Genomic DNA, 25,156 nt, shown 5'->3' with positions numbered 1-25,156 from the left:
AACCTTACACCTTGTACACAAACTTGGCATTACCTGAAGCGTTTTATCATGGGATTGTTATTGTGTTACTTTGTTGTATTTTTCTTTTTGTGTTATTTTTTTTCCAACAGACCGTTCTGTGTTTTAATAAAACTGGAGACTTTGCACCCGGGTTGTTGTGACTAATGTACAGTACATCCACCATACCAGCGAGTGTCACACCTGTACTGCTGCGGTCACATCTCCAAAATTCACTCCATATAATACAAAATGAAAACTTTTTAAATTGTCTTTTTGTAAATGTGTTGTTCCTAGTGTGGATTATTAAGTGGAGCGAGAATTGGGTCATAGTCTGTATCTGTTATTAAACCTGTCCGGTCGTCGCGTCGTTTCACAGACTCCACTCTGACTCAGGATTGTAGTTCCGCTCTATCACTGCTTTCTAGCAGGAGTGGGGATCGTGTCAATAGGTCAACACCTAGGTAGACATGGGTAAGGTTGACAGGATTGGAAGGGTGACACAAGCGTTAATTGAAAATAGGAGGGTCGACATTAGTTATTCACGTTCTTTTTTGAGTCATGTGCCGACAGGCGGGATTTCATACCCTACCATCCACTACGGCTTGGTGGGACAATCGGAAGGGGACACGGTACACTTAGCTGGTGTCCAGGTTGACTATATCGACATTCAGAACAAAACGGAGGAAACAAAAGTTGACCTTTTGACTGTTGACCTTCCAACCGTTGACCTTAGTCATGTTGACCAATCACCCATACCCACAGGAGTGAGTATATATTGTGATTTAGGGGAAGACTGAGTTGGGTGCGACAGGCAGATTGCGCTGTTCTCCTGGATTTCAGCAAACCGCACGTGCGCCAAAGTGATTAGTCCGCACCTGTAGCCTTGATCACATGGTGGAAGATCACCAGTGCGTACGGGTTGTGTGGACCTTCGATGGACAGATCCGTGAAGTGGGCAGTAACTGTAGGATTCGGTTTGGGAGGATCTCCCCTCTGTTCATCCTGGAGACAGGCTAACTCCAGTATACGTGACATCCAGCTGGCTACCATGGAGGAGGAGAATGTCCCAAATCTCATTGCCTATAATTTTATTTAAGTTGCCGATAATTACAGACAGGGCCGTAATCAGATCTCCCCCTGTGCCGGGGTGTCTGGATTTACCGTATGCCGTTTATCGTTTTGGGGTGAACTGAAGAATTGGGCCTCTCCTCCCAGGAGTGAAGTGTTACAGAGGTTGTTGTCCCTGAACAGGTAAGCTAGAGGTGCACGGTGGCTTTCCTCTAATGTGCCTGTGTAAGCAGATCCGTCCTTACAAGAAAGTGATCTACCTACATTGGGGAAGCCCGGATAGGTTACAAAAAATGAAGCTGGCACAGCTAGAGAGAGAGCGGAGGTCGCTGCAACTCCCTGCCCAGCCTCTGCCCAGGTATAAATGATGGGTCTGCAGCAGTAGCTTCGGGCTGGGAGCCCTACAAGCGTATTATATCCGTGTTATTCTGAACTCTAGTCCCACCAACAGGTCAGGTTATAACCCTTTGTGTGCAAACATTTCTGCGAGAGACGCGCAAACTATCCGCTAAAAAATACCAGCGTCGCTCACATCTGTTATATAAATCCTAACAAAAAAAAAAGTGTCAAAATCTTCACACCTACTGTATTTTATTTTACAAATTGTCTTGGAACTCAAAGGGTTAAAGATTTCTCTAATTATGTGGTGAGTAATCCCACCTGACGGGTGCAGATGACTAAATAGACAGACAGTCAATAGGTCTACCGCAATAGGTTGACAGGGTCAAAAAGGTTGACATGGGAGATGTAGACACATAAAAAAGGTAGAGAATGTCGACGTGGACCCCCAATTAGGGTAACACGTGTGCTCGCTATGCTATGTACACTTTTATGTTCTCCCTCTATGCTGACATCGATGGGAAAGCAAGAACAAGGTGGTTAAAAAAAAAAATCATGAAAAACGAATTGTCTACATTTTAAATGTCGACCTTTTTGGGTAGACTTGTTGACTGTAGATCTGTCAACTGGAAGCACCCGACAGACCTCCCCAGCACTCAGGCCGAGTGTTGAGAACCACAGAGATGGATATTCCCCACACTGTAAATCTTACAAATCAATATTTTACATTGTATTAACATTTACAATAATACATAGGATATTTTTTCTTGTCTTTGCTAAGAATGAATGCAAAATATCACAATATATATCTTGCCAAAGCGCAATTGGACAACATATCGCAGATTGATGGACACAAATGCAAAAAAAAAAGTGCTTCTTTGTATTAGTACATAAAGACAATGCAGCAATTCTGTGGACGGAACCAAGATAAACACATTCCCCGTCCTAACTGTGACATGAAGCACGAGGCGCCGTTACTAGCACCGTGAGAATGCAGCGGCTGTATTTTAAATTATTAGTTTGGTCTATGACAGTGATGGCTAACCTTGACACTCCAGCTGTTGTTGAACTACACATCCCAGCATGCCCTGCATCAGTTTTACTATTTGGCCATGCTGAAACTGTAGCAGGGCATGCTGGGATGTGTAGTTCAACAACAGCTGGAGTGTCAGGGTTAGCCATCACTGGCCTATGACGTGGCTTCCTGTACTCTGTACAACCAATGGTGGTACTTTAGCAATGTGATAGATAAAAATTCAGCTTTGGGGGTCAATCCCATTTTACGAGAAGGGTCCGCTGTGGCGTGGCAGCATAGTTTTAGCAATGGCACCTGAACTCGCCCCCTTTTTGAGCTGAATTTGCACAAAATTGTTTGGAGCTCTAGCGAGTATTTATTGTGCAAATCTCGCGCCCTTGAGATCATCACAAACAATATAATTGACCCCCGAAATGGGAAATAAAATCCACTGGCAACAGAATATTATGGGACAACCTGCCCTAAACTATTATCAGATGCTCAAAATAAGTACGCAGACATACCCACAATGCTCCTGGTCTTTATGGGACATCTGTTGTTATTAGAGGAGAAAAAACAGTGGCGGGTCTAAGCCGGAGATGAAGAAGAATATATTAAAGCCAGTCATGCATTGGGTGCCATTGTATATCCTATATACTCCCTGTCCAGCGCGGGCACCCTGCAATATTTTAATGTGCATAGAGAGAAGAAGTCCACCCGCGGTGGCTAATCCAGGTCTAACTCTATGCGCAGGGAGTCGTTGGCTTTCTGAAGAAGCTCCACGGTGACCTCTCTCTGCTTGATCCCCGGGAGGTCGCTCAAATATAAATACTCCAGATTCCTGCAAATGACAGGGATAACATCAGTAACCGATGATCGGTGACAAGTAAACGCTGTTCCAGAGGATATGAATTACAGTTCGTGGTCAGAAACAGTAAGCAAACCTCTAAGACCGCGTCTTCCAAACCCAGTCCTCAGGAACCCAAACAGGTCATGTTTTCCAGGTCACCCGGCAGGTATACTCATTACTCACCGACACATTTTAAAAGAGCCACAAGCGGAGCTATTTATGTCCCTTGCAATTTATTATTCATTTATTTATTTATTATTTATTATCCAATCTATTTATATCCCTTCCAACCCGAAGCGTGGCGAGCGCAGCAAGCCTGCGAGGGGCGGCGTTACGCGTTATACAACATTTCCATACCCCCACTATCCACGTTGGCGTGGAGTTGATTTTATATAGTGTGGCGAGCTCAGCGAGCGGATGCTGAATACATGTGAAGTAATCCGCGGGGCTCGCCACACTATATAAAATCCACTCCACGCCGACGTGGATAGTTGGGGTATGAAAAGGTCGGAGGACGCGTACCGCCGCTGCTCGCCACGCTTCGGGTTTGCGTTGATAGTGGGGTGACGTTAACAATGGGGGGCATTTGACATACTAATTACCCATCACGGTGGGTGTACAATTTAAAATCGGGTCAGATCGCATCGTATGCGACCCGATCTGATAGACATGATGACATAAGATTAACATCGGTGGCGCCGTGCTAGGAAACAAGTACCAAATACATAAATATATTCGCTCCCCTAGCATTGCAACATTGTTTGTTCACACGCGTGACACAAAGTAACTTGCTGCTTTTTGATTTATTTACAAATATGAATCAGGCCCGTCGTACGGTGACATCACACTGAATTATCCTATCAGATTTATCCTTGTGATGGCCGCCCTGAAGTGTCGGGCAGGAGCGTATAAGCCCATGTAAGTAGAGGCCAGGTACACAGTGGGGCATATAGGTTTTCCGCTGTCTCTGTATGAGGTGCATCCCCAGACCCGCGGCATATACACACGTTACATAGTGATGTCATAGAATGCACATTGCTATTGAGAAGCGATGGTGAATATTCACCACATCCACTTCGCAGATAAAAGTCTAGACTGACTATCTTGAGCGGAGACGGCTGAATTCCGGGTGGTCGCTGACGTCATGTGACTTCAGCCCACCGCCCCAAGCAGGTCTCAACACGCCTGCATTCCCCTGCTCCGCCCCCTTCCCTCCCCTCACACAACGAGCGCCACGCCTTGGCCGGGGGAACAAATTCGGGCCGCATTGAGTGGACCTGAATCACCTCCCTTAGCGATATGCAGATCTGGGAAGAGACGTGCAGCCATTGTAGGGTGAGGGGTAGACAATAACCCCCCCCCCCCCCCCCCACAGATAATGTGCAGTGCACCTACCGCAAGGAGTGGACTTGAATCACCCCCCTTAGCGATATGCAGATCTGGGAAGAGACGTGCAGCCATTGTAGGGTGAGGGGTAGACAATAATTGCCCCCCCCCCCCCTCCCACAGATAATGTGCAGCGCACCTACCGCAGGGAGTGGAGAGAGACGATCCCTTTATCGGTTACATTTCCGCAGGTGATGATCTCCAGTCTCCGGAGACTTTGCTGCAGGTTCTGGATCTTACTTATTCTCTCCAGACAGGCGTCCTCGATATACATGCACTTGTACAGCTTTATTTCCTCCAGCTGCTCCAGACCCTCTGGGAGGAAGAGACAACAGTTCCTCAGCCCTGGATCCGCACAACTGTGACATGGCTCCTGTGTTACCTTCTCACTCAGGGGCAGATTGATTAGGCCTGGGAAATCAGCTCCTAACTGCCACGTCACACAACGTCAGTGCCTGCCCCTTTCTTGGACATTTCCGTGCCAAAATAAAAGTCAGTTTAGACTTTTTTTAGAATGACTTTTAATCGCAAACGAGGGAAAAATCATTCGATGATCGGCGACCATCGAATGATTTTTTTTCCCTGTCCCCTCGCATGTGAATGGATGTGTTTCACTGTGACTTCCTATTGGAAGTCCGATCTGCCAGTCACCAAGGCAGCCCCATTAGGAGGTGTTCCCTCCCTCCGGGACGAACCTCTATGGGCTGCCGAGAGATTGCGCATGCGCAGTACCTACGTCGGTACTCCACATGCGCTGCTCCCGGTGCCTGTCATCTGTATTACTCAGGCGTCGGGACCGTGATTCCCCTTCTATGGGCTGTTGCCGAAGCAGTCCATAGAAGCTGGCCGCATGCGCAGTACAGAGGTTTGTACTGCGCATGCGCCAGTCCCGGTGCCTGTCATCATAGTATCTCCATATATCTCTAACCTCATCTCCATTCATACCCCCTCCCGCCCTCTACGGTCAGCTGACGACTGTCGTCTCTCCTCCACCCTGATCACTGCTTCCCACGCTAGAATACAGGACTTTGCCCGTGCTGCACCCCTTCAGTGGAACGCACTCCCTCGCTCCATTAGACTCTCCCCGACCTTGCAAAGCTTCAAACGGGCACTGAAAACTCACCTATTCATCAAAGCGTACCCTTCCACTGCATAAACCAGCTGGTTCTCCGACCCCTTGCCTGTTTACATCCTGCTATCTAACCACCACCCCCTCGCTTGCACCTCTTGTAATCTGTCTGTCTCCCCTTCCTACTAGATTGTAAGCTCCTCCGAGTAGGGCCCTCTTCCCTCCTGTAGTCAAAGCCCTCTTCTCGTCACATGTCACTCACAGCGCTCCTTTACTCCAACACTCAGTGACCATCTTCATACTCATCTCCATCATTGGCCTCAAGCCTCTAGTTGTATGTTTATTGAGTCCTCACTACTTATATTTAAGCAGTAATGTGTATTGAACTGTGGCGCTCTTTAATTGTACTCTATTTTTGTTATTTATTCAATGTTATGCCAAGTTTTGTCTCCGGGTATTGTTCCTTTGTACGGCGCTGCGAAACACTTGTGGCGCCTTATAAATAAAATTATAATAATAATAATAGTACAGGCACCGGGAACGCAGCGTGGCGGGGACCGGGAGAAGCGGTGACAGCAGCTGCAGCAGGGGTGCCTGCATCGTGGTCAACGGCAGCCCCGTCCTGCCAAAAGGAACGAGCTGCCACTGTCAGCGCACACATCCATTTGCATGCTTCCAACAGGATTCGCTGGACGGGCATTCGTTCGGGCCCCATTTATCTGCTCGCTAACAGAAATATAATAGGTAGGACTCACAAGATGTGATCGCCTCCACCTGCGGTCAGGATATTATCTAGTGCTACATAACTACTTTTTACGGTCAGTGTTCCTCTTCTGCCCAATACATAATGATACCGGCCCCATTAGCGCCATCCAGTAACAGATATGTCCTCACCTAGGTAGTCAAACCCTCTGTACATAATGCAGGACTCGCTGCCATCGATTGCTTGGATCTTGTATTTCCCCAGAGGTCCGGTTGGGAGCCCGTTATAATCCTGCTGCCACTTCTCAAGTCCCGTAAAACGTACTTTGGCGCCGCAGCGCAAGAGCCATTCTGAGGCGGCTCGGTCGGGGCCCACCTCCTTTATACGCTCATGGTCAACTCTGAAAAGGGGAAAAACATGAAAACACATCAGGGTAACACACCTGCATCCAATGGATGGCAAGGGAACACCAGACCGCGCAAGTCCGATGTTAAGAATTGGAACACGTAGCGGCACAAAGACTCTTGCGAGAAGGTACGGCGCGCCCCGTGGTGAAGGGCAAGGAGCTTGCAGACGTTAACAATGGCCTGTTTTGTACGCTTCTCCTTCATACACGAGGGGTCAATTCTCAGTCATTTATTCTAATCTACTGACTTTATTATAATTTATTCAGAAATCAAAAGAAATATTTATCAAAGCTTAAAGATGGATAAAGGGCTTAATTCAGACCAGCTCGCTGGGCTGTGTGTGTTTGGAGCCCAGTGAGCAGGTTAACAGCGCCCCCCGCTGGCCGAACCCATGTGCAGGGCTGCGGGCGGATGTGTACGGGACCGCACAGAGGAGAAATCCTTCGTTAGTTACTCACCATTAAAGGATTCTCCTCCTCTGCCCGGAGCCTGCAGTCACCACGTGGCCCAGGAGTTACTCGGCGGCTGCTCTTATGGATGCGAGGGCCATGCCCGCACAGCGTTTCTATGGAAGCGCCCACCCCGGAATGCCCCCCCTCCCACCCGTCAGTTACCCAGGTGTCCGGCCAGCGACGGATACCCCTTGCGCAGTCTGTACACAAGGGGACCCCGTGCATGCACACAGCATACCATGCGTGTACGCGGTTTAGAAATGGTCGGATGGGCTACAAATTCACAGCCTTCTGAAAGAGTCTGAATTGGGCCCAGAGTACCAGCCAATCAGCTCCTAACTATGGTATTGGCAGTGTTTGAAAAATGTCAGCAGCTGATTGGTTGGTGCTTTAACTCTCTCCACTTTCTCTCTCTCTTTGATAAGTATCCCTGAGCCCGGTACCCCGTTATTTGGTTCTCATGCCCTTAGTTGGGGGTTAAGGGGGGTGCCCGACGGGTTCCCGACAGTCGGGATCCCGACAGTCATTTACCCGACATCGGGATCCCGACTGTCAAAATGCCGACAGCCGGGTGCCCGACAGCCACCCGCTATTTTCCCTTGTTGGGGTCCACGACCCCCATAGAGGGAAAATAGAATAGGTGCCTCGCTCGTGCCCGCACCTTGGCGAGTGCAGCAAGCCCGCAAGGGCTTTTTTGCGCTCGTCATGCTGTCTGACTCCGGACAGTCGGGATCCCGATGTCGGGATAATGACTGTCGGGATCCCGACTGTCAAAGTCCCATACCACACCTGTTAAGGGTGTAATTGTAATGTAAAGGGTGAGATGTAATTGTATTTAATTACACTTTCATTCTATTTACAATCAGGCATGTCCAAATGATGGCCCTCCAGCTGTTGTGAAACTACAAGTCCCATCATGCCTTGCCACATTTTTGCTATGAGTGAATGCTAAAACTATGGCAAAGCATGCTGGGATGTGTAATATCACAACAGCTGGAGGGCCACAGTTTGGACATGCCAGATTTACATGGTTTAAATAATGTCATTTCAATGACACAATCTAGAATTCGGTGGTGGTCCGTTATTTCGACGTGTGCTTAGACAGTTATCCACCGGATTCACGGCATAAACATACAATTCCGTCCCTACTACTGGCTTCATTTGGTCATCACACGAATACCCTTTTCTTTTTATTCTAGAACGCTTGTGATTGTGTCATGACACCAACACAGAAGATGCATCTGCAATTACAGCACACATGTCCATCAAGGTGTATCACTGGAACGCCTTAAATAATTCTATGAAATGCAGGAACCAGCTTAAGGCGTCAGGCTCTGCGGACCACAGGGAAACACACCCATTGCAGGCAGATTGGCTTTTAATCTTCTATATTCCTAATTACCAAGTGTGCTTTCAGCTGGAACAATGTTTATTTGCTGTTGCGCTGTATCCCAGATTAAGTTTGGTGATTATAGAGAAGTCTGAATACGCCTCAGATTTGATTACCTCTGCACTTCAGATAAGAGTCCTGCGGTATCTTATTGCTCAGGAGAAAGAGACCAGCTACAGCTGCTTCCAGAGCTGACTGACTCCAGATAAAAGATAACTGACGTGACCTATACATGAGCCTCGGCAACAATAATCGCACTGTATTATATCTCCTTGTGTGTCTCGTGCTGTGCGTTGGGAGTGCAGGACGGGGCAGCCAATGGTTTACTGGGAGTTTATCGCTGTGCGCATCTCGGTTTAAGGTTTCGCATGGCGAGGACAAACTATCGTCTATGTACAGGCTTCAGGGGGGGGGGGGCAAAATAATGCTGAATGCAGGAGTCGGCCGAGAGCTTGTTAGGAGTCCGAGGGGAATATTATTATTGTATGGTTGTATCCCGGCACTCCAACCCTGGTCAAGAGTAGGGTCGGAGTGCCAGGATTTAAGACCCGTTGTGACCCTTTCAAGCCACCAAAATACCAGGGTTCTTCAGCAAATTACCGGGTTGAAAAGCTTTAACCCAGTAATTTGCTTCTTGGTGTGAAAGGGGTGTAAGTGGGATGTTGGGGAATGTGCGGCAATTTTGGAGCAAGTAGGAGGTTTGAGTGTCAGAATTCTGGAGTGGATGAGGGTATATGGAGGTTTGGGGACTGTGGATTTGCCGTGACGCGGATTTTGGGCTGTGCAATTTCCTTTGAGTGCCAACATCTCTGCTAGAGATGCATAAAATATCTGCTATAAATGCCATCACTTTGCTTATCACTGGAACAGATAAATTGGGCCCTGGTATTCTAAAAGGGGTGATAAAAGCCCGTATTCTAAGTGATCTGCCTTATAAATTAAGCACGGATGGCCCCTTTGTATGCCCCATAGCAATGGCGATGTGCGGTCCCCCGTGACGCCATCTCTGGCTCAGATCTTGAAGATCTACTGAAATCGCCAGTGATCTCATCTAGTGCCGTTACTCATTGCCACATTTTTGTACATCTGGGCTTCCGTAGCCCACGTGCCACATTATTGAGAGACAGTAGCTGAGGGGACAAATTCTACACGTGTATATAACAACAAGCCCTATCATCAGTTAAACACGTTTCTACAGACAAGGACTGTTTGCCCTTTGGTAAGTCAGTCCTTTTCTGGGAAATATCCAGCATGCTGGATAAATCTAGTTAGATCGATGGTCAGGGCCAGTGCGCTCACCGGAGAACACTGGCCCTGACAGATCGCTCAGCATACAGTGCTGATACATCACTGTATGCTGAGCGCTCTAACATCTCTCAGCAAATCTCCCCGTGTGTAGGTCCCTTTAGTGTTGTGTACTTGCACTACAGGCTACAATCTAGCAGCTAGCACCTGTCTATATGTCCTGTAGAAAGCCAGCACATTATATGGTACCCACTGGTCTGGTTCAGTCCCATAATGCCTTCCCTGTTATTCAAGTATTCCAATACAGCAACCAGGAGAGTAGGTACTAAAGCAGTGATGACTAACCTTGACACTCCAGCTGTTGTTGAACTACACTTGGCAACTACAGTTTAATGCCAAAAATCATGCACTTGGGTCTCAGAAATCCAAAGACTAAATATAGTATAAATGGCACTATAATGGAAACTACAGAGGAAGAGAGGGATCTATGTGTCACTATTTCAGGGGACTTAAAAGCAGGTAGGCAATGTAACAAAGCAATGAAGAAGGCAAGTCAGATGCTTGGTTGCATAGGGAGAGGTATCAGCAGTAGAAAGAAAGAAGTAATAATGCCACTGTATAGGTCATTGGTACGACCTCACCTAGAGTATTGTGTTCAGTTCTGGAGGCCATATCTCCAGAAGGATATAAATACATTAGAGACTGTACAAAGAAGAGCAACTAAAATGGTGCATGGCCTTCATCACAAAACGTACCAGGAAAGACTAAAAGATCTTAATATGTATACTTTAGAGCAGAGAAGGGAAAGGGGGGACATGATAGAAACTTTCAAATATATCAAGGGTTTTAACAAGGTACAGGTGGGAGACATTCTTCACAGGAAGAGGAGCAACAGAACACGAGGACATGCACTGACACTAGGGGGAGGAAGGTACAGGTGGGAGACATTCTTCACAGGAAGAGGAGCAGCAGAACACGAGGACACGCACTGACACTAGAGGGAGGAAGGTACAGGTGGGAGACATTAGTCACAGGAAGAGGAGCAGCAGAACACGAGGACATGCACTGAAACTAGAGGGAGGAAGATTCAGGGGAAATGTGAGGAAGAATTACTTCACAGAAAGAGTAGTAGATAAGTGGAATAGCCTACCATCAGAGGTGGTAGACGCAAATACAGTAGTACAATGTAAACATGCTTGGGATAAGCATATTGATATCCTTACAAAAAAATAAGGATCAAATATGGTTTGAGGTAACATGTTTAAAAAAAAGGGGCAGACTAGATGGGTCAAGTGGTTCTTATCTGCCGTCAAATTCTATGTTTCTATGTTTACACATCCCAGCATGACCTGCTACAGTTTTACTATTTGGCCATGCTAAAACTGATGCAGGGCAGGCTGGGATGTGTAGTTCAACAACAGCTGGAGTGTCAAGGTTAGCAATCACTGTACTAAAGCATTGTTTAACGAATGTGACAATGCGCCTTACCTGTTAAACACTGCATTTAGCCACCCCCAAAAATATCGGCATCCTGAGGAGGGAGGTTTCTGGGTGCGGAGAGATGATCGTACAAGGTGTGCAAGAATCATGGTGTATTACCTGGAAGAGATCAGATAAAACAATGTAGATTACAATCTTATTGCAAATAGGAAGTAATTCAATAATGAAAATCTGCACTACTGCAGAACGGATCTGTACATTGTAAAAGGAAATAAACACGGCAAGATTCTGGCTATGGCTGATTCTCACTATGGGCCTTATTCTAGTTCACTCTTTCTGACAAAATCCTTCTTAGATGGACAAAACCATGTGCACTGCAGGGGGGCAGCTGTAAAATGTGCAGAGATAATTAGATTTGGGTGAGTTATTTTGTTCCTGTGCAGGGTAAATACTGACTGCTTTATTTTTACACTGCAATATACATCTCACTTTGAAGTAAAACCCACCCGAATCTAATTCTCTCTTCATGAATAACATCTGCCCCACCTGCAGTGCACATGGTTTTGTCCATCTAAGAAGGAATTTGTCGGAAAGAGTGAACTAGAATAACCCCCAATGTCATTTCCCCTTGAAGTGCATGGAGCCAATTTTGTCTATGTGCGATTGGCCTATGGCTAAATACGCTGTATGCGACAGACAAATTTGCCTTGCCTGCACAGTCTATTTACTTGCAATACCAACGTCGTGGGGCCGCGCATCGGTATCGCAAGCGGTACAATCATACTGCGATTCTGGCAAACTTTTCTTACAATACTGACTATAAAAATCCAAAGCAATAGTGACACCCACTGGCGAAAAGTTATAAAACATGTAACTGACTTACACAATAATAACTGCTTGACACATGCGGTCTTTATGAACTTATTGATAATTGGACTATCTGAAAAAAGTCCAAACATAAAAAAACACACATGGTGCAATACTGTGCAGGAATGGACGAAGTGTTTATTTATAGATTCCACTCACAAACGTCAAAATGAGTCAGTTATATGTTTTATAACTCTTCGCCAGTGGGTGTCACTATTTCTGTGGATTTGTATGCTATCAGAGCTTAATTGGTGATGGCTCTTTTGTGTCACCCTGGGCTGAATTGTTTATACAATACCGCTGAGATATCAGTTTTGTTGCTCTCTTGTTGTAAAACTGACTGTATAGTCAAAATAGTAAACCAAAATGGCACCGTGTGTTATCATCCGAAACAGCATACCTGCTTCTACACCTCCCGCAATTAAGGAAATGGGAATTTTTTCACCCAACTTCCCAAATTGGGAACTGAAATTGACCCTAGAAATAATGACAGTGATCTCATGTAGGCAGGCCTAATGGGCCCTACACAAGGGGTGAATTCAGGGCATTTTAATCTGAGCGATCTCTCTACATCACTTAGAAATCGCCCCTACATCGCTCCGCCTTCTTTTTTAATAGAATTTTTTCAATTCTGCTGCCCCACGGCTTACATGTGATAAATCGCATGTGATTTATCACATAGAAATAAAATGCACATCAAGTGCCAAAACCTAGCGATCTCTCCCGGGGCAGCTCAGGGGAAATTGGTGGCTGACTTGTCGGCCTGTTGTATGGGGGCCATAACCCCGAAGGGCAGGCTGGATGGGTCATCTGGTTCTTAGCTACCCTCAAATTACTATACTACACAAACACTTACAACTAGGGTTTATTGTTTTGTCAAGAGCCATTTAACCTACCAGTATATTTATAGAATGTGGGAGGAAACTGAAGCACCCGGAGGAAACCCACGCAAGCACAGGGAGAACATACAAACTCCACACCAGGTCATGGTGGGAACGCAAGATCAACCCATGGAATGATATACAATCCAAAGAGTACCCTAGTGACATCCAGGGAATACAGGGGGCATCATAGTGACTGCCCATATAGAATAAAGCAACCCAGTGACAGACTACAATACAAAGAGCATTCTCCTGGCTGCTACATAAGAAGAAGGTCATCATTGTGACCTCAGTGTGGGAGTTCCTGTACATGGGAGCCCCCATCCTCTGGAGTGAATAGTGGGCATGATTCAGATGCAGCTGTTGGAAAGAGCAGTGATTCTCTCATATGATAATGCAGCGTCAGGCCTGTGCTATAACACACGTGTGATCCAGCGCCATGTCAGAGGACGCGGAGTAACCCTCAGGCTACAGACAGGTTGGCACAGCTCAGTCACTGTGGGCAGGAAATCTCAGTGGGAACACCTATATCCTGGCCTTGAGGTGACACGCCTCAGTTATGTGAGACGCAGACCATCGCTACCCTCTCCCTGACTATGTGAGTGACGATGCAGGACACATATTGCACATATGCCGTACGGGTCCTGCGCATACGCAATGTACCAAACATCAGAAAATGATGACTTTACCAATATAAAGCAGCTGGACGTGAATCAGGCCCAGGGTTAGAGTAGGAATTACCATAATAAACCGATGGTTGGCAATCACCGATGTTCATGATCCAATGGGAATGCTTTTTCCATACGATGTCAGGTTGCCACCATCGTATGCTTCTTTCCGAGGGCAGCCACTCTGCTGTGTACACCTAGTATGAGTGCCTACAGCACCATGGTGTATGTCCATCCCCCGCTGTTCATGTGGCACTCCAGCCGGGTGGTTACCATGTGATGGCTATATGCCAACGCACAACATGCTGCCACTACACACTGGCCCCCATACCATGGCCTTGCTGAAGGGCATTAGGAGAGCAGGAGTGATATGGGCAGTGCTGCTAGGGGCGGAAAAAGAGACTATAGGGGCATCACCTACCTCTGTGGGGGATATGGTCACTAGGTCGACCCCATTTATGTCGACATGCATTGGGACAACCACTGAAGGTCGACAGGGCTTAGGTCGACACCTGAAAAGGCTCAACATGGCTAAGGTCGACAGTGTTGAAATGTCGACACAAGCATTAGATTGACAATGGGAAGGTCGTCAGTTAAAGGGTCGACATGAGGTTTTCTTCTTAGGGGAGGGGCACAGGTGCCAACAGGTGGTATTCATGCCCTACCATCCAAGCATAGCAAGGCACCGTGCTCGAAGCATGGCGAGCGCAGCGGGCCATGTGAGGGGCCGCAATACACTTTGACGGTGTCCATGTCGACTGTGTCATCATTTGGGACAAAAAAAGTGAAAATCTCATGTAGACCTTCCAACCCTGTCGACCTTACCCTTAATTTGGTCACCCTAATGACCCATACGCCCTCTATGGCTGCTTCTCTCTCTCTCCCTCCCCTGGTGTGCCCAGCACTGCACACTATGCTGATTGCAGTAGTACTGCCGACCTGTGTCCTGCTGGAGTCACTAGAGAGCAATGACGGCCCAGCACCAGCTCTGTCATGCACTTCGTGCACTAGGGTGACGCCATTACAGCCATATAGTCACACCGCCCCCTAGCGGTCGTTGTAATCATACTAGTGCGGCGCGGACTGTATATAGAATCAATTACTACAGTCGGGGGCACCGCCGGGTCTTCCGTATATCATTGATATAAAAAACAAGACACACACGGAAACACTTACTCAGATGCCTGCGCGAACGATTGCGTACACTACACTGGCACTGCCAGTGTGTATTGCAGGACCCTTCCGCGCATGCGCCGGCGCCATGTTTCCGGAGCCCTGTTTTCGTTCGCACATATGTATGGCACGCTGTACGTCGTCCTTCCTCAGGAGGCTCCGCCCACATGTAGTCGCGCGTTCTTTCCAGTGTGGAGAAGAACGAAGTGGGAGGCGTTGCTCAGAGCGGGAGGGGGCGGGGTCGGTCAACAACGACTGTCCGTCTGTGCTGTGCTGATACGGGATTGGTTGCACGGTATAAAGAGGCGGGACGCTTCTGTGGACTCCCCTATAATAATAGTATTGTATTATACTACATTGTTATTTTTACTCTATCACTAATATATACTGAGCTTTTGTGTTATAAAGGGACTGTTCCATTATGTCTCTGGAAAATGGAACAGTCTTTAATGTACCCCTTTCCCCAGCATAGGCAAATAAGTCATGGCTGCTTGTTGCCTGTTACCTCAGGTGTTACAAATGCTTCCTTTACTTCATCCACCAATAACATTTGAAATAGCAAATGCACTGACTCTTATGGAAGCATCATTCTAGGTTCTAGTTTTGCAGTTACTACTATGTTTAGTTCTGTGCACCCTGTATTGTTCTGATGTGTGCCACCTGTACGGTGCTGCCAACCACTTGTGCATGCCTCCCAACTTTTGGTCTTTGAGGAGCAGGACAAGCTCTGAAAAGGGGGCGTGGCCTGTGAAAAGGGGGCTTTGCCTCGCGGGAAGACGTCCTAAGGCCGCGCCCCAGTTTTCCGTTGCTCTGCGTCGCTGAATAGATGCTGTGTGCATGCACACAGCGTCTATTCTCTCCCAACTGCCCACCCCCACCGCACCACGGGACAGTGGCGGCCCCGGGCAGGACGCGGGAACGTCCCCGAAAACGGGACCTTCCCGCAGTAAGAGGGACAGTTCGGAGGTATGCTTGTGGCACCTTGTTAATAAAATATAATAATAAATACCATAGTATAACCCATTGGTTCTCAACCTCAGTCCTTAAGTACCCCCAATGGTGCACTTTTTCAGGTCACTCATTACTCATTGTTATTATTTTTATTTATAAGGCACCCCAAGTGTTTTGCGGCGCCGTACAAAGGAACAGTACAGGGAGACAAAACTTAACATTACAGTAATTAAATAACAGAAATAGATTACAAGTAATATAAGCAGGCAGAGATGGTCAAGGCGTGTGACAGGGGTCAGAGAACCAGCCTCAGGACTAGTTTATGCAGCGGAAGGGTACGCTTTGATGAATAGGTGAGTTTTCAGAGCCCGTTTGAAGCTTTGCAAAGTTAGGGAGAGTCTGAACTTTAGCGTGGGATATACTCATTGACACATTCTTTTATTATATATTTACAATTGTTTATATAGCGTAGCAGATTCCGTTGCATTTTACAATTGTGGACAGTGATAACACAAACTGGGTAACAACTGACAGACTTGGAGGTAAGAGGGCCCTAAGCTTACACATTTTAAAAGATCCACAGGTTTTAGCTAATTATTTCACTTGTGATTCTGTGAGGAAACCCGCAAAACATGCACTGTGTGGGGTCCTGAGGACCGAGTTTGTGAACCTGTGCCCTATTGTTTCAGTCCCTATCCCAAGAGCTGTGTTCAGGTAATAGGGAAGCAGCTTCCTTCCCTATAACAGGTATGAGCTACCCCAAATGACAAAATTCTGAACAGTCTTATAGCCCGTACACACTGGGCGCTATTGGTGGCAACGGGACCCGGCATCGGCAAGTATATCCACACTTGGCAATGCTGGTGGAGGGGGGCAACATGTCCCTCGTTAACGATGTGCTCCCTTCTCTGTACATGTGCAGACGACGGAGGGGGGCGTTTGCGAGTCACGGAAGCGCACAGCGTTCGCCGAGCAGACTGGACGATATAATAAACAATATCGCTCAGAAGGGAAAAAAGGAGCACAATCGTTCAATATATCACCAAGTGCGTACTCACCTTAAGGTGTACTTAACTGTCCCAATTTCCATTAACTGGACACTGTCCCACCTGTGGATCGTAATGTTCCACAGGGGGGTTTACAATTTGGGGAGCCTGTGATCACAAAGAAAAAGGTCAGGCGCTAAGATAATAAACCTTAATGATTTCAGTAATACCAGCTGCTGTCCTCTGGTGTGTCTGTACACACACTCCCACATAACAATAGCCTTGAAGGGTACTTCCTCATCTTTACGGCCACAGCTTATGCTACGGAAATTACGTAGCGTAACCCGCACCACCCTGGGTCCACGCCACCCTCCTTTGTCTACATCATCATCTATTACCTTTAGTAAAGTTGTGGCTAGTGAAGCGAGCCCCCGAGGGCACGATGATGCTATTATGAAAGTTGCTAACGTAACTGGGGTAAGCTGTGGTGGCTGCAAAGATGAGGAAGTATCCCTGGAAGTCCCCACAACTGGTAGACTTCTCCGGTTATTGTACCAACAACAACATTTCATATGAGGTGCTGCGCTTCTTAATTAGGGCCCTTATTCTGATCGGTGCGGCCCGATCAGAATATGCGGCCGCAACCGTGCAGGCGAATCCCCGCCTTCCATACGGATCGCCACCTGCCGTCCGTATGCGGATATGTGGCGATCCGCATGAAATTGGACGGGGATACGCCTCCTCCATGGTGGGAGCAGCCCCTGCATTCGATGGTCGCCGAACATCGAATGCAGGGCCGCACGCTCCACCAGGTCCCGCAACACAAGACCACACGGACACTTGTCCGTGTGAAATCATGTATGGGGGCGGGCAGCTGACATCCGGCGATGTCAGATGCCCGCCCCGTACCCACGCGTCACGGCCTCATTACCATGCATACGCCCCGCGTTTGCATGGGAACGCCCATGAAACGGGGGGCGTATGCATAGGGTAATGAGGCTAAGTAGCCCCTCACGCCCCTCTACGCCCCCTGTGCGGCGTATAAAGAATCCGTGCGGCGAAATCGCCTGCACATGCGCAGAGTGACCTCTGCACATGCGCAGACGATCAACATCGGCGGTCCGTCCGCATGCGGGAATTTCCGCACCGATCAGAATAAGGGCCTAAGTCACATGTGCAGTATGACTGAATTGATTGAATCACACACTATTTCAAAAGCAACTTAGTACATTTATTGTTGCCAATTATTTAAAAATAAGCAATAAATGTACAAATATACAAATAATAATAAACACAGTTATAAACCACATATAAAAATACCAAAAACTATTAATGAAAGACAAGTGGCCAGCTAGGGGGGAATAATTATCAAAGCCTTATATATTCTTAATGCCGGCAATGAGCAGGATCTGTTTTGTCAAACATTGATTAATAAACGGGTTTTGTTGATTGTTTCAACCGCATAATTTTGTTCATGCTTTTGTGTTCTACCCGATGGTATAAAATGTATAATAGTCTCCTTAGGCCCCTTTCACATGCTCCGGCTCCTGCCGGATGGCATAACCCCGCACGGTCAAGAAGCCGTGCCGCACACAGAAGTTTAGAATGGTGGTGATGGCCACAGCCCAGCAGCCGTCCCTTCCAGTGGAGACATCCGGCTGCAATCCGGCGGCAGGTCCGTGGCCGTCCCGTGTGAATGGACACAATCGTACATTATTAACTTCTGTGTATGCCATGGCTTTTGGCCGTGCGGGGTTTCGCCGCCTGGCAGGAGCCGGAGCGTGTGAAAGGGGCCTTAGAAATTGCATTCCACGTCCGCCCTCAAACAACCCCCCCCCCCCCCCCCACCCGTGCAAACGACCTGGCGAAGGTGTTTGTATAGGGGTTCTGCACATGTGCAAATATGCTCAGGGGCAGACCCCCACCATCGGAAGGAGGCCTAATTCATCTCCTTCCAAGCCGTACTGAATCACCTCCCAGTGTATACTAACTGCAGATATACTGGTCTATTTACTAGGCACATTCTTTTTAAATCATTTTGGATGTATCCAGCTACACGATTTGTACAATTGACAATATATATATTGCTTTATATAGAATTAGCAATGCAAGGAACATAGGCCCTTATTCTGGTTCACTTACCAAACTGACAAAACCATGTGCAATGCAGGTGGGGCAGATGTAACATGTGCAAAGAGAATTAGATTTGGGTGGGGTTTTACTTCAAAGTGAGATCTATATTGCAGTATTGGTTTTGTCCATTTGAGAAGGAATTTGCGTTTGCGAGTGAGCCAGATTAAGGGCCATATTGTCATCTTCTGCTTGTTGCGAGGAAATACTGGGCAGCTTTGTTTTTACTGCGAAATGTAGATGTAATCTTGGACATGCCCTTCCCAAGTACAAGGGCTGTATTTACTAAGCAACGGGTTAAGTGTCGTTTAGAACCTGCCAGAACCTGCCGCGGATTGACGGAAGTTTTCGCATCTGGTTGAATTCATTTTTACGTACCTAAATATAATCCACCTGTAACGATCAGATCAGGTGATCGATCAAATTAACGTATGCCTCCTGTTATGATTATCTGTTCAATCAATGTATGTCTGATATTGGTGTAATAGTTATGTCTCCTGTGAGTATTGGAATCAGGACATGTCTTGTATGTAAACTGTAGGTGACCCTGGTTTGAGTTTGAGGCCTGTATTCCCTCAGTGTGACATCTGTGGACTCCTCCGGAGTTAGGATGTAAGATAAGATCTGAGCCCCTCATAAACCATGGTCCAGAAGAAGAGGTTAGAGTTTGTCCCCTTCCTTCACATCTCTTATCAGTGGGTCTGCTATGCAAGGAAGGAGGATCAATCACTTTAAAAACAGCAGACTGTCAAAGATACATTGCCAGGGACCTTCCACACTCCTTCAGCATGGAAAGAGTGGAATCCCAAGGGTGGGAGGGATGAGGGAGTCTGCAAGGTATAACTAAGACCTTTCTCCCTATAGTCAGCGTCACTACCTGGGGGTCTAGCAAACAGGCTGTAGGCGACGAGAGATTTCTTGTGGAGAACCCCCCCACTTCAGGATTGTAAGATACGGTTCTGTCTTTTTTCCCTTTTTATTTTATTTCTGAAATTTGCATTTAATCGTTGTGTGTACTTTTAAAATCATTGTAATGTCTTGTAACCATTTTGTTTAAAGCTCTGTAGTATTTCTAGGAATAAATAATATATATTCCCAGTTCTGGTTCTGTGTTCCTAAAACTCATTAGCCTCAGAAGAGAAAGGCTGGGAAACGTTACCATTGTTATCTTGTATTGTGTGGTCAGGGGCGAGCCAAGCCGCCCCTTGCGCAGTTTCAGGCGCTAAAATCAGGTTTTGGCTGGTGGCAGTGTACCTCAAGTAAAGGACCCGAGAGTCCAAAGTGAACCCCAGTCACGGCCGGAGCTGCTCAGATTGACGTATCGGAGCAGGCGACCGGTGGGTCCGTGACACCACCGAAAGATTAGAAATCACAAGCCCTGTTTGTGAGGAGGAGAAAGTTATAGGGAAGCTGTGGGAGAACGATACAACGCCATTGCTTATTGTGGTGAGTCTTTTATATGACCATGTCTTGTATTGTGTTATGTATATTGTTTTTTTACTTCCCGGGTGTGTTTCTTTCTTTTTAGTGTGGCGTGAATGTGCATTTTAGGAAGTATATTTGGTACTTGTGTATTATAGTGGCACCCCCGATGTTCATCGTGCGATGTTTTTATTGCATTGCATGCCATGCACCCGATGGCATGCGATGCAACGCGATTTTTTCCCCCTATGCGATGAAACATTGTATAAGCACCCTAAACGGTGCTTTTAAGCACCCAAATGGGTGCTTACAATGTTAAATGCACCCCCACACCCCCCCCCCCACTATAAACGTGAACCCGAAGCGTGGTGAGTACAGCGAGCCCGCGAGGGGCGGCTGTATGCGTCCTCTGACCTTTCCATACCCCCACTATCCACGTCGGCGTGGAGTTGAGAATAGAAAGTGTGGCGAGCGCAGCGAGCCACCGAGCCCGAAGCGTGGCGAGCCCCGTGAGGGGACGCGGATACCTTTACAGGTATCCGCGTCCCTTTGCGGGCTTCACAGGTATCCGCGTCCGCTCGCCACGCTTCGGGCTCGGTGGCTGCTGCGCTCGACACATTTTCTATTCTCAACTCCACGCCGATGTGGATAGTGGGGGTATGAAAAGGTCGGAGGACGCGTACCGCCGCCCCTCGCGGGCTCGCTGCGCTCGCCATCGCTTCGAGTTCACGTTTATAGTGGGGGGGTGGCGTGGGGGTGCATTTAACATTGTAAGCACCCATTAGGGTGCTTATACAATTTTTAATTGCATCGCATTGTATGGCATTGTATGCCATATACAATGTCATACAATTTTAAAATTGTATGACATTGTACAATATCGCGCGATATTGCATCGCATCGCATGCCTTTTGGTATGCGATGCGATGGACGCCGCTATAATACACAAGTACCGTATATTTATTTTATTATATTATTATATTGTATATATTTTATTCATTAGATTTTATTTATTATGCATTTATAGTTTCATGTGTTTGTTTCATTCTTTTAATGTCCAGTTACGCCTGGCGGAGAAGCATCGTAATCCTCCATAGTCCAATTGGGTGATTTTCCTGTCAATCATTTGGGTGGTGGATGATTGATTAAAAATCAACCCATAGGGTCTACAGTCAAAAGGTTTACAGTTTCAAAACATGGTGGACACACATATGGGGGGAGGTGGGGGGGGGGGTTTCAACTTAACTTTTGCTTATTTTGCTATCCATGTATACAACTATTCAGAACATTAAGTTGTGGCGGGTGAACATATTTTTTAAATTTGGGTCATAAATGTTAAACATATAAAAAAAAAAAACCACAAAAATAAAGGACCGTGTTGACCTTATTTACTGATGACTTTTTATAGATTGATCTTTTGACCCAGTCAACCTAGTAACCTTCTTTCTAGTTATTGGTAATCCGCAGTAGGATGAGTGGGTACTCACCCCATTGGGCGCAGCGGTTCCTGAGTCTCTCCGGTGCTTGGCCGCTGGGGTCTGGTGGGCGGGGGTCACGGACTGTTTCACCATCCTCGGTAGCTGCAGCGGGTGGTCAGCTCACAGTTCTGGGCGCCGTCATCTTGGCCAGGTCATGTGATTTGATCTGCAGGCCTCTTTTCTAATGTCGGTCTGAGGTCTCCAGGGCAATCCTAAGGCTGCATTGGGTTTAAAAACCCAGCTGCAGGACTTCCTCTCTGTTGGTGCAACTTTTTAGTTTACAATATGGGTGTGGGTCGGCACTGGCAAGTTTAACAATTTCTCATTGAAAATTACATACGTACATATTGTATATTGTACCAACATATTTACCGCACTTTAGAACATAATAATTGGCGGTGTCTGGTTGGCGGTGCTCCCAAAAGAGTTACGCGGAAAAGACTGAAAAAATATATTTTGTCACGAGGGTGACGAAGGGAGAACAACAAGGTTTTTGGGGGCACACTTATGTAATGAAAAAGATTGGATGTATTAAAATTTAACTTTTACTGGGTAACTATGCTAAAATATCAGTACGCGTAGCAACAAATAATTCTATCATACAAAATGAACATAATAAATACAATTTCGTGGTCACAAATTGAATTTTTTGGTTGCGAAAATAACTAGAATGAGTACACCATGGGCCTTATTTTGGTTCACTCTTTCTGACAAAATCCTTCTTAGATGGACAAAACCATGTGCACTGCAGGGGGGCATATGTAAAATATGCAGAGAGAATTAGATTTGGGTGAGTTATTTTGTTTCTGTGCAGGGTAAATATAGACGGCTTTATTTTTACACTGCAATATAGATCTCACTTTGAAGTAAAACCCCACCCAAATCTAATTCTTTCTGCAAAAGTAACATCTGCCCCACCTGCAGTGCACATGGTTTTGTCCATCTAAGAAGGATTTTGTAAGAAAGAGTGATCCAAAATAAGGCCCCATGTGAGACAGTCTGATAATATCCTTGAATAATTTTAGACAAATTTACAGATATGATTTTTTGCTCACACAGATGGGTACTTGTTTCCTAGAACGGCGCCCACGATTTTGATCTTAGGCATCGCAAGGAAAAAAATCGCGTCGGTCGCATCGCATGCGGCCAAAAAATCGCATGCGATGTAATCGACGCGATTACCGCGATTTTACATAGGGAACAATGTTAAATGGCCCACAGACCCCCAATAACCACCCTGAAGTGTGAAATGGCCCCCCCCCAATTGTTAACGCCACCCCACGATCAACGTCAACCCGAAGCGTGGGGAGCGCAGCGAGCCCGCGAGGGGCGGCGGTACGCGTCCTCCGACCTTTTCATACCCCCACTATCCACGTCGGCGTGGAGGTAAGAATAGAAAGTGTGGCGAGCGCAGCGAGCCACCGAGCCCGAAGCGTGGCAAGCGGACGCGGAATATGCTCCCGAAGCGTGGCGAGCGCAGCGAGCCCCGTGAGGGGACACGGATTACTTAACATGTATTCCACGTCCCCTCGCGGGGCTCGCTGCGCTCGCCACGCTTCGGGCTCGTATTCTGCGTCCGCTCGCCAGGCTTCGGGCTCGGTGGCTCACTGCACTCGCAACACTTTCTATTCTCAACTCCACGCCGACGTGGATAGTGGGGGTTTGAAAAGGTCGGAGGACGCGTACCGCCGCCCCTCACGGGCTCGCCACGCTTCGGGTTGACGTTGATCGTGGGGTGGCGTTAACAATTGGGGGGGGGCATTTCACACTTCAGGTTGGCTATTTGGGGTCTGTGGGCCATTGTAAAATCGGGTCAATTGGGCCATTTAACATTGTTCCCTATGTAAAATCTGTAATCGCGTCGGTCGCATCGCATGCAGCCATCGCATCGGTCGCATCGCATGCCATTATAATGGCATGCGATGTTCATGCGATGCCCGCGATGGGCGCCGTTCTAGGAAACAAGTACCCACAGATGTATTTGACGCATGACATGAAACCCCCTCTATGTATCATTAGTGCGGTGTGGTCCTGGTTCACAATTTGGAGTGTGAAAAGGAGGCAAGGAAAGTGGAGAGAGACGTATTGCTCCTTTGGGCCAAATGATGGTGTTACTGCTATCCGGTGTGTTACATCTCCGGGTATTCCCCATCGGTCAACCCTACGAGTACTAGCCTGGCTAATCACTGCTTAGCTTCTGAGTTCGGAATGAGAATCAGGCGTGCCAGTGATGTATGGCAGTAATTTCACCCTTGGATGAGAGCACACCTTGGTCGTGAAAGTGTGATTCTGCTTTTTGGTGCAAAATAGCACCTACTCCTCTGTTGCCTTTGACATTGCAGAGAAGTTGGGGATACTGCAACAAATGAGAGAGCAGCGTAGGGAGAGAAATAGATACAGAGATGGGTGTTGTGGCACCCCCTTCTACTACTCATCATCTATCATTAGACATCGAATGGTGATTGAGAGTGATGAGGATGTCACTGAGATCCCATCAGCAAAACGTGAAAAAGAGATTTCTAGGTAAGGAATGTACCCAAGTCTCCAAAATGGAGTAGTGTAACTGGTATCAGTACAAATGTTACTGAGTGCCAGATTGCAAAACTCAGAAGCTAAGCAGTGATTGGCCGGGCCAGTACTCGTAGGGGTGACCGACGGGGAATACCTGGAGCTGTAACACACCGGATAGCAGTAACACCATCATTTGGCCTAAAGGAGCAATACATTTCTCTCCACTTTCCTTGCCTCCTTTTCACACTCCAAATTGTGAACCAGGACCACACCGCACTAATGATACATAGAGGGGGTTTCATGTCATGTGTCAAATACATCTGTGTGAGCAAAAAATCATATCTGTAAATTTGTCTAAAATTATTTAAGGATATTATCAGACTGTCTCACATGGTGTACTCATTCTAATTATTTTCGCTACCAAAAAATTCAATTTGTGACCACGAAATTGTATTTATTATGTTCATTTTGTATGATAGAATTATTTGTTGCTACGCGTACTGATATTTTAGCATAGTTACCCAATAAAAGTTACATTTTAATACATCCAATCTTTTTCATTACATAAGTGTGCCCCCAAAACCTTGTTGTTCTCCCTTCGTCACCCTCGTGACAAAATATATTTTTGCAACTTTTTAGTTGCAAGTTCTGATTGGTTCAAGCTCAGTTCGGATCATTACTATCAGTATCAGCTCTGTACTAATTCAGCACAGGTTCGTACCAGC

General features: G+C 46.9%; 2 protein-coding genes across 5 annotated transcripts in view; one reads left to right on the top strand and one right to left on the bottom strand.

Moving 5' to 3' along the window:
- The window catches only part of CDKL1 (cyclin dependent kinase like 1), a 79,731-nt gene that overhangs the window by 49,104 nt on the left and 5,471 nt on the right, over positions 1 to 25,156 (top strand). The window lies entirely within an intron of this gene.
- Positions 1,643 to 15,107, bottom strand: DMAC2L (distal membrane arm assembly component 2 like). Of its 4 annotated transcripts, none has more exons than XM_083165889.1 (5): positions 14,957 to 15,107; positions 11,413 to 11,523; positions 6,622 to 6,830; positions 4,802 to 4,973; positions 1,643 to 3,263 (listed from the first exon to the last, which is right to left on the bottom strand). In XM_083165889.1, the coding sequence occupies exons 2-5, from the start codon at positions 11,511 to 11,513 to the stop codon at positions 3,149 to 3,151; spliced, it is 597 nt and encodes a 198-aa protein (XP_083022015.1). In that variant the 5' UTR covers positions 11,514 to 11,523; positions 14,957 to 15,107; the 3' UTR covers positions 1,643 to 3,148. The 4 variants fall into 4 exon arrangements, with proteins under 4 accessions (XP_083022015.1, XP_083022017.1, XP_083022016.1 ...); XM_083165891.1 differs by lacking the exon at positions 14,957 to 15,107 and adding an exon at positions 14,720 to 14,738; XM_083165890.1 differs by lacking the exon at positions 14,957 to 15,107 and adding an exon at positions 13,854 to 14,591.

Source organism: Crinia signifera, chromosome 12 (assembly GCF_055691185.1).
Source record: "Crinia signifera chromosome 12, ASM5569118v1, whole genome shotgun sequence".
Classification (NCBI taxonomy): Eukaryota; Metazoa; Chordata; class Amphibia; order Anura; family Myobatrachidae; genus Crinia; species Crinia signifera.
The sequence above is the reverse complement of the archived record's forward strand: the minus strand, read 5'-3'. Positions and strand labels throughout refer to the sequence as shown.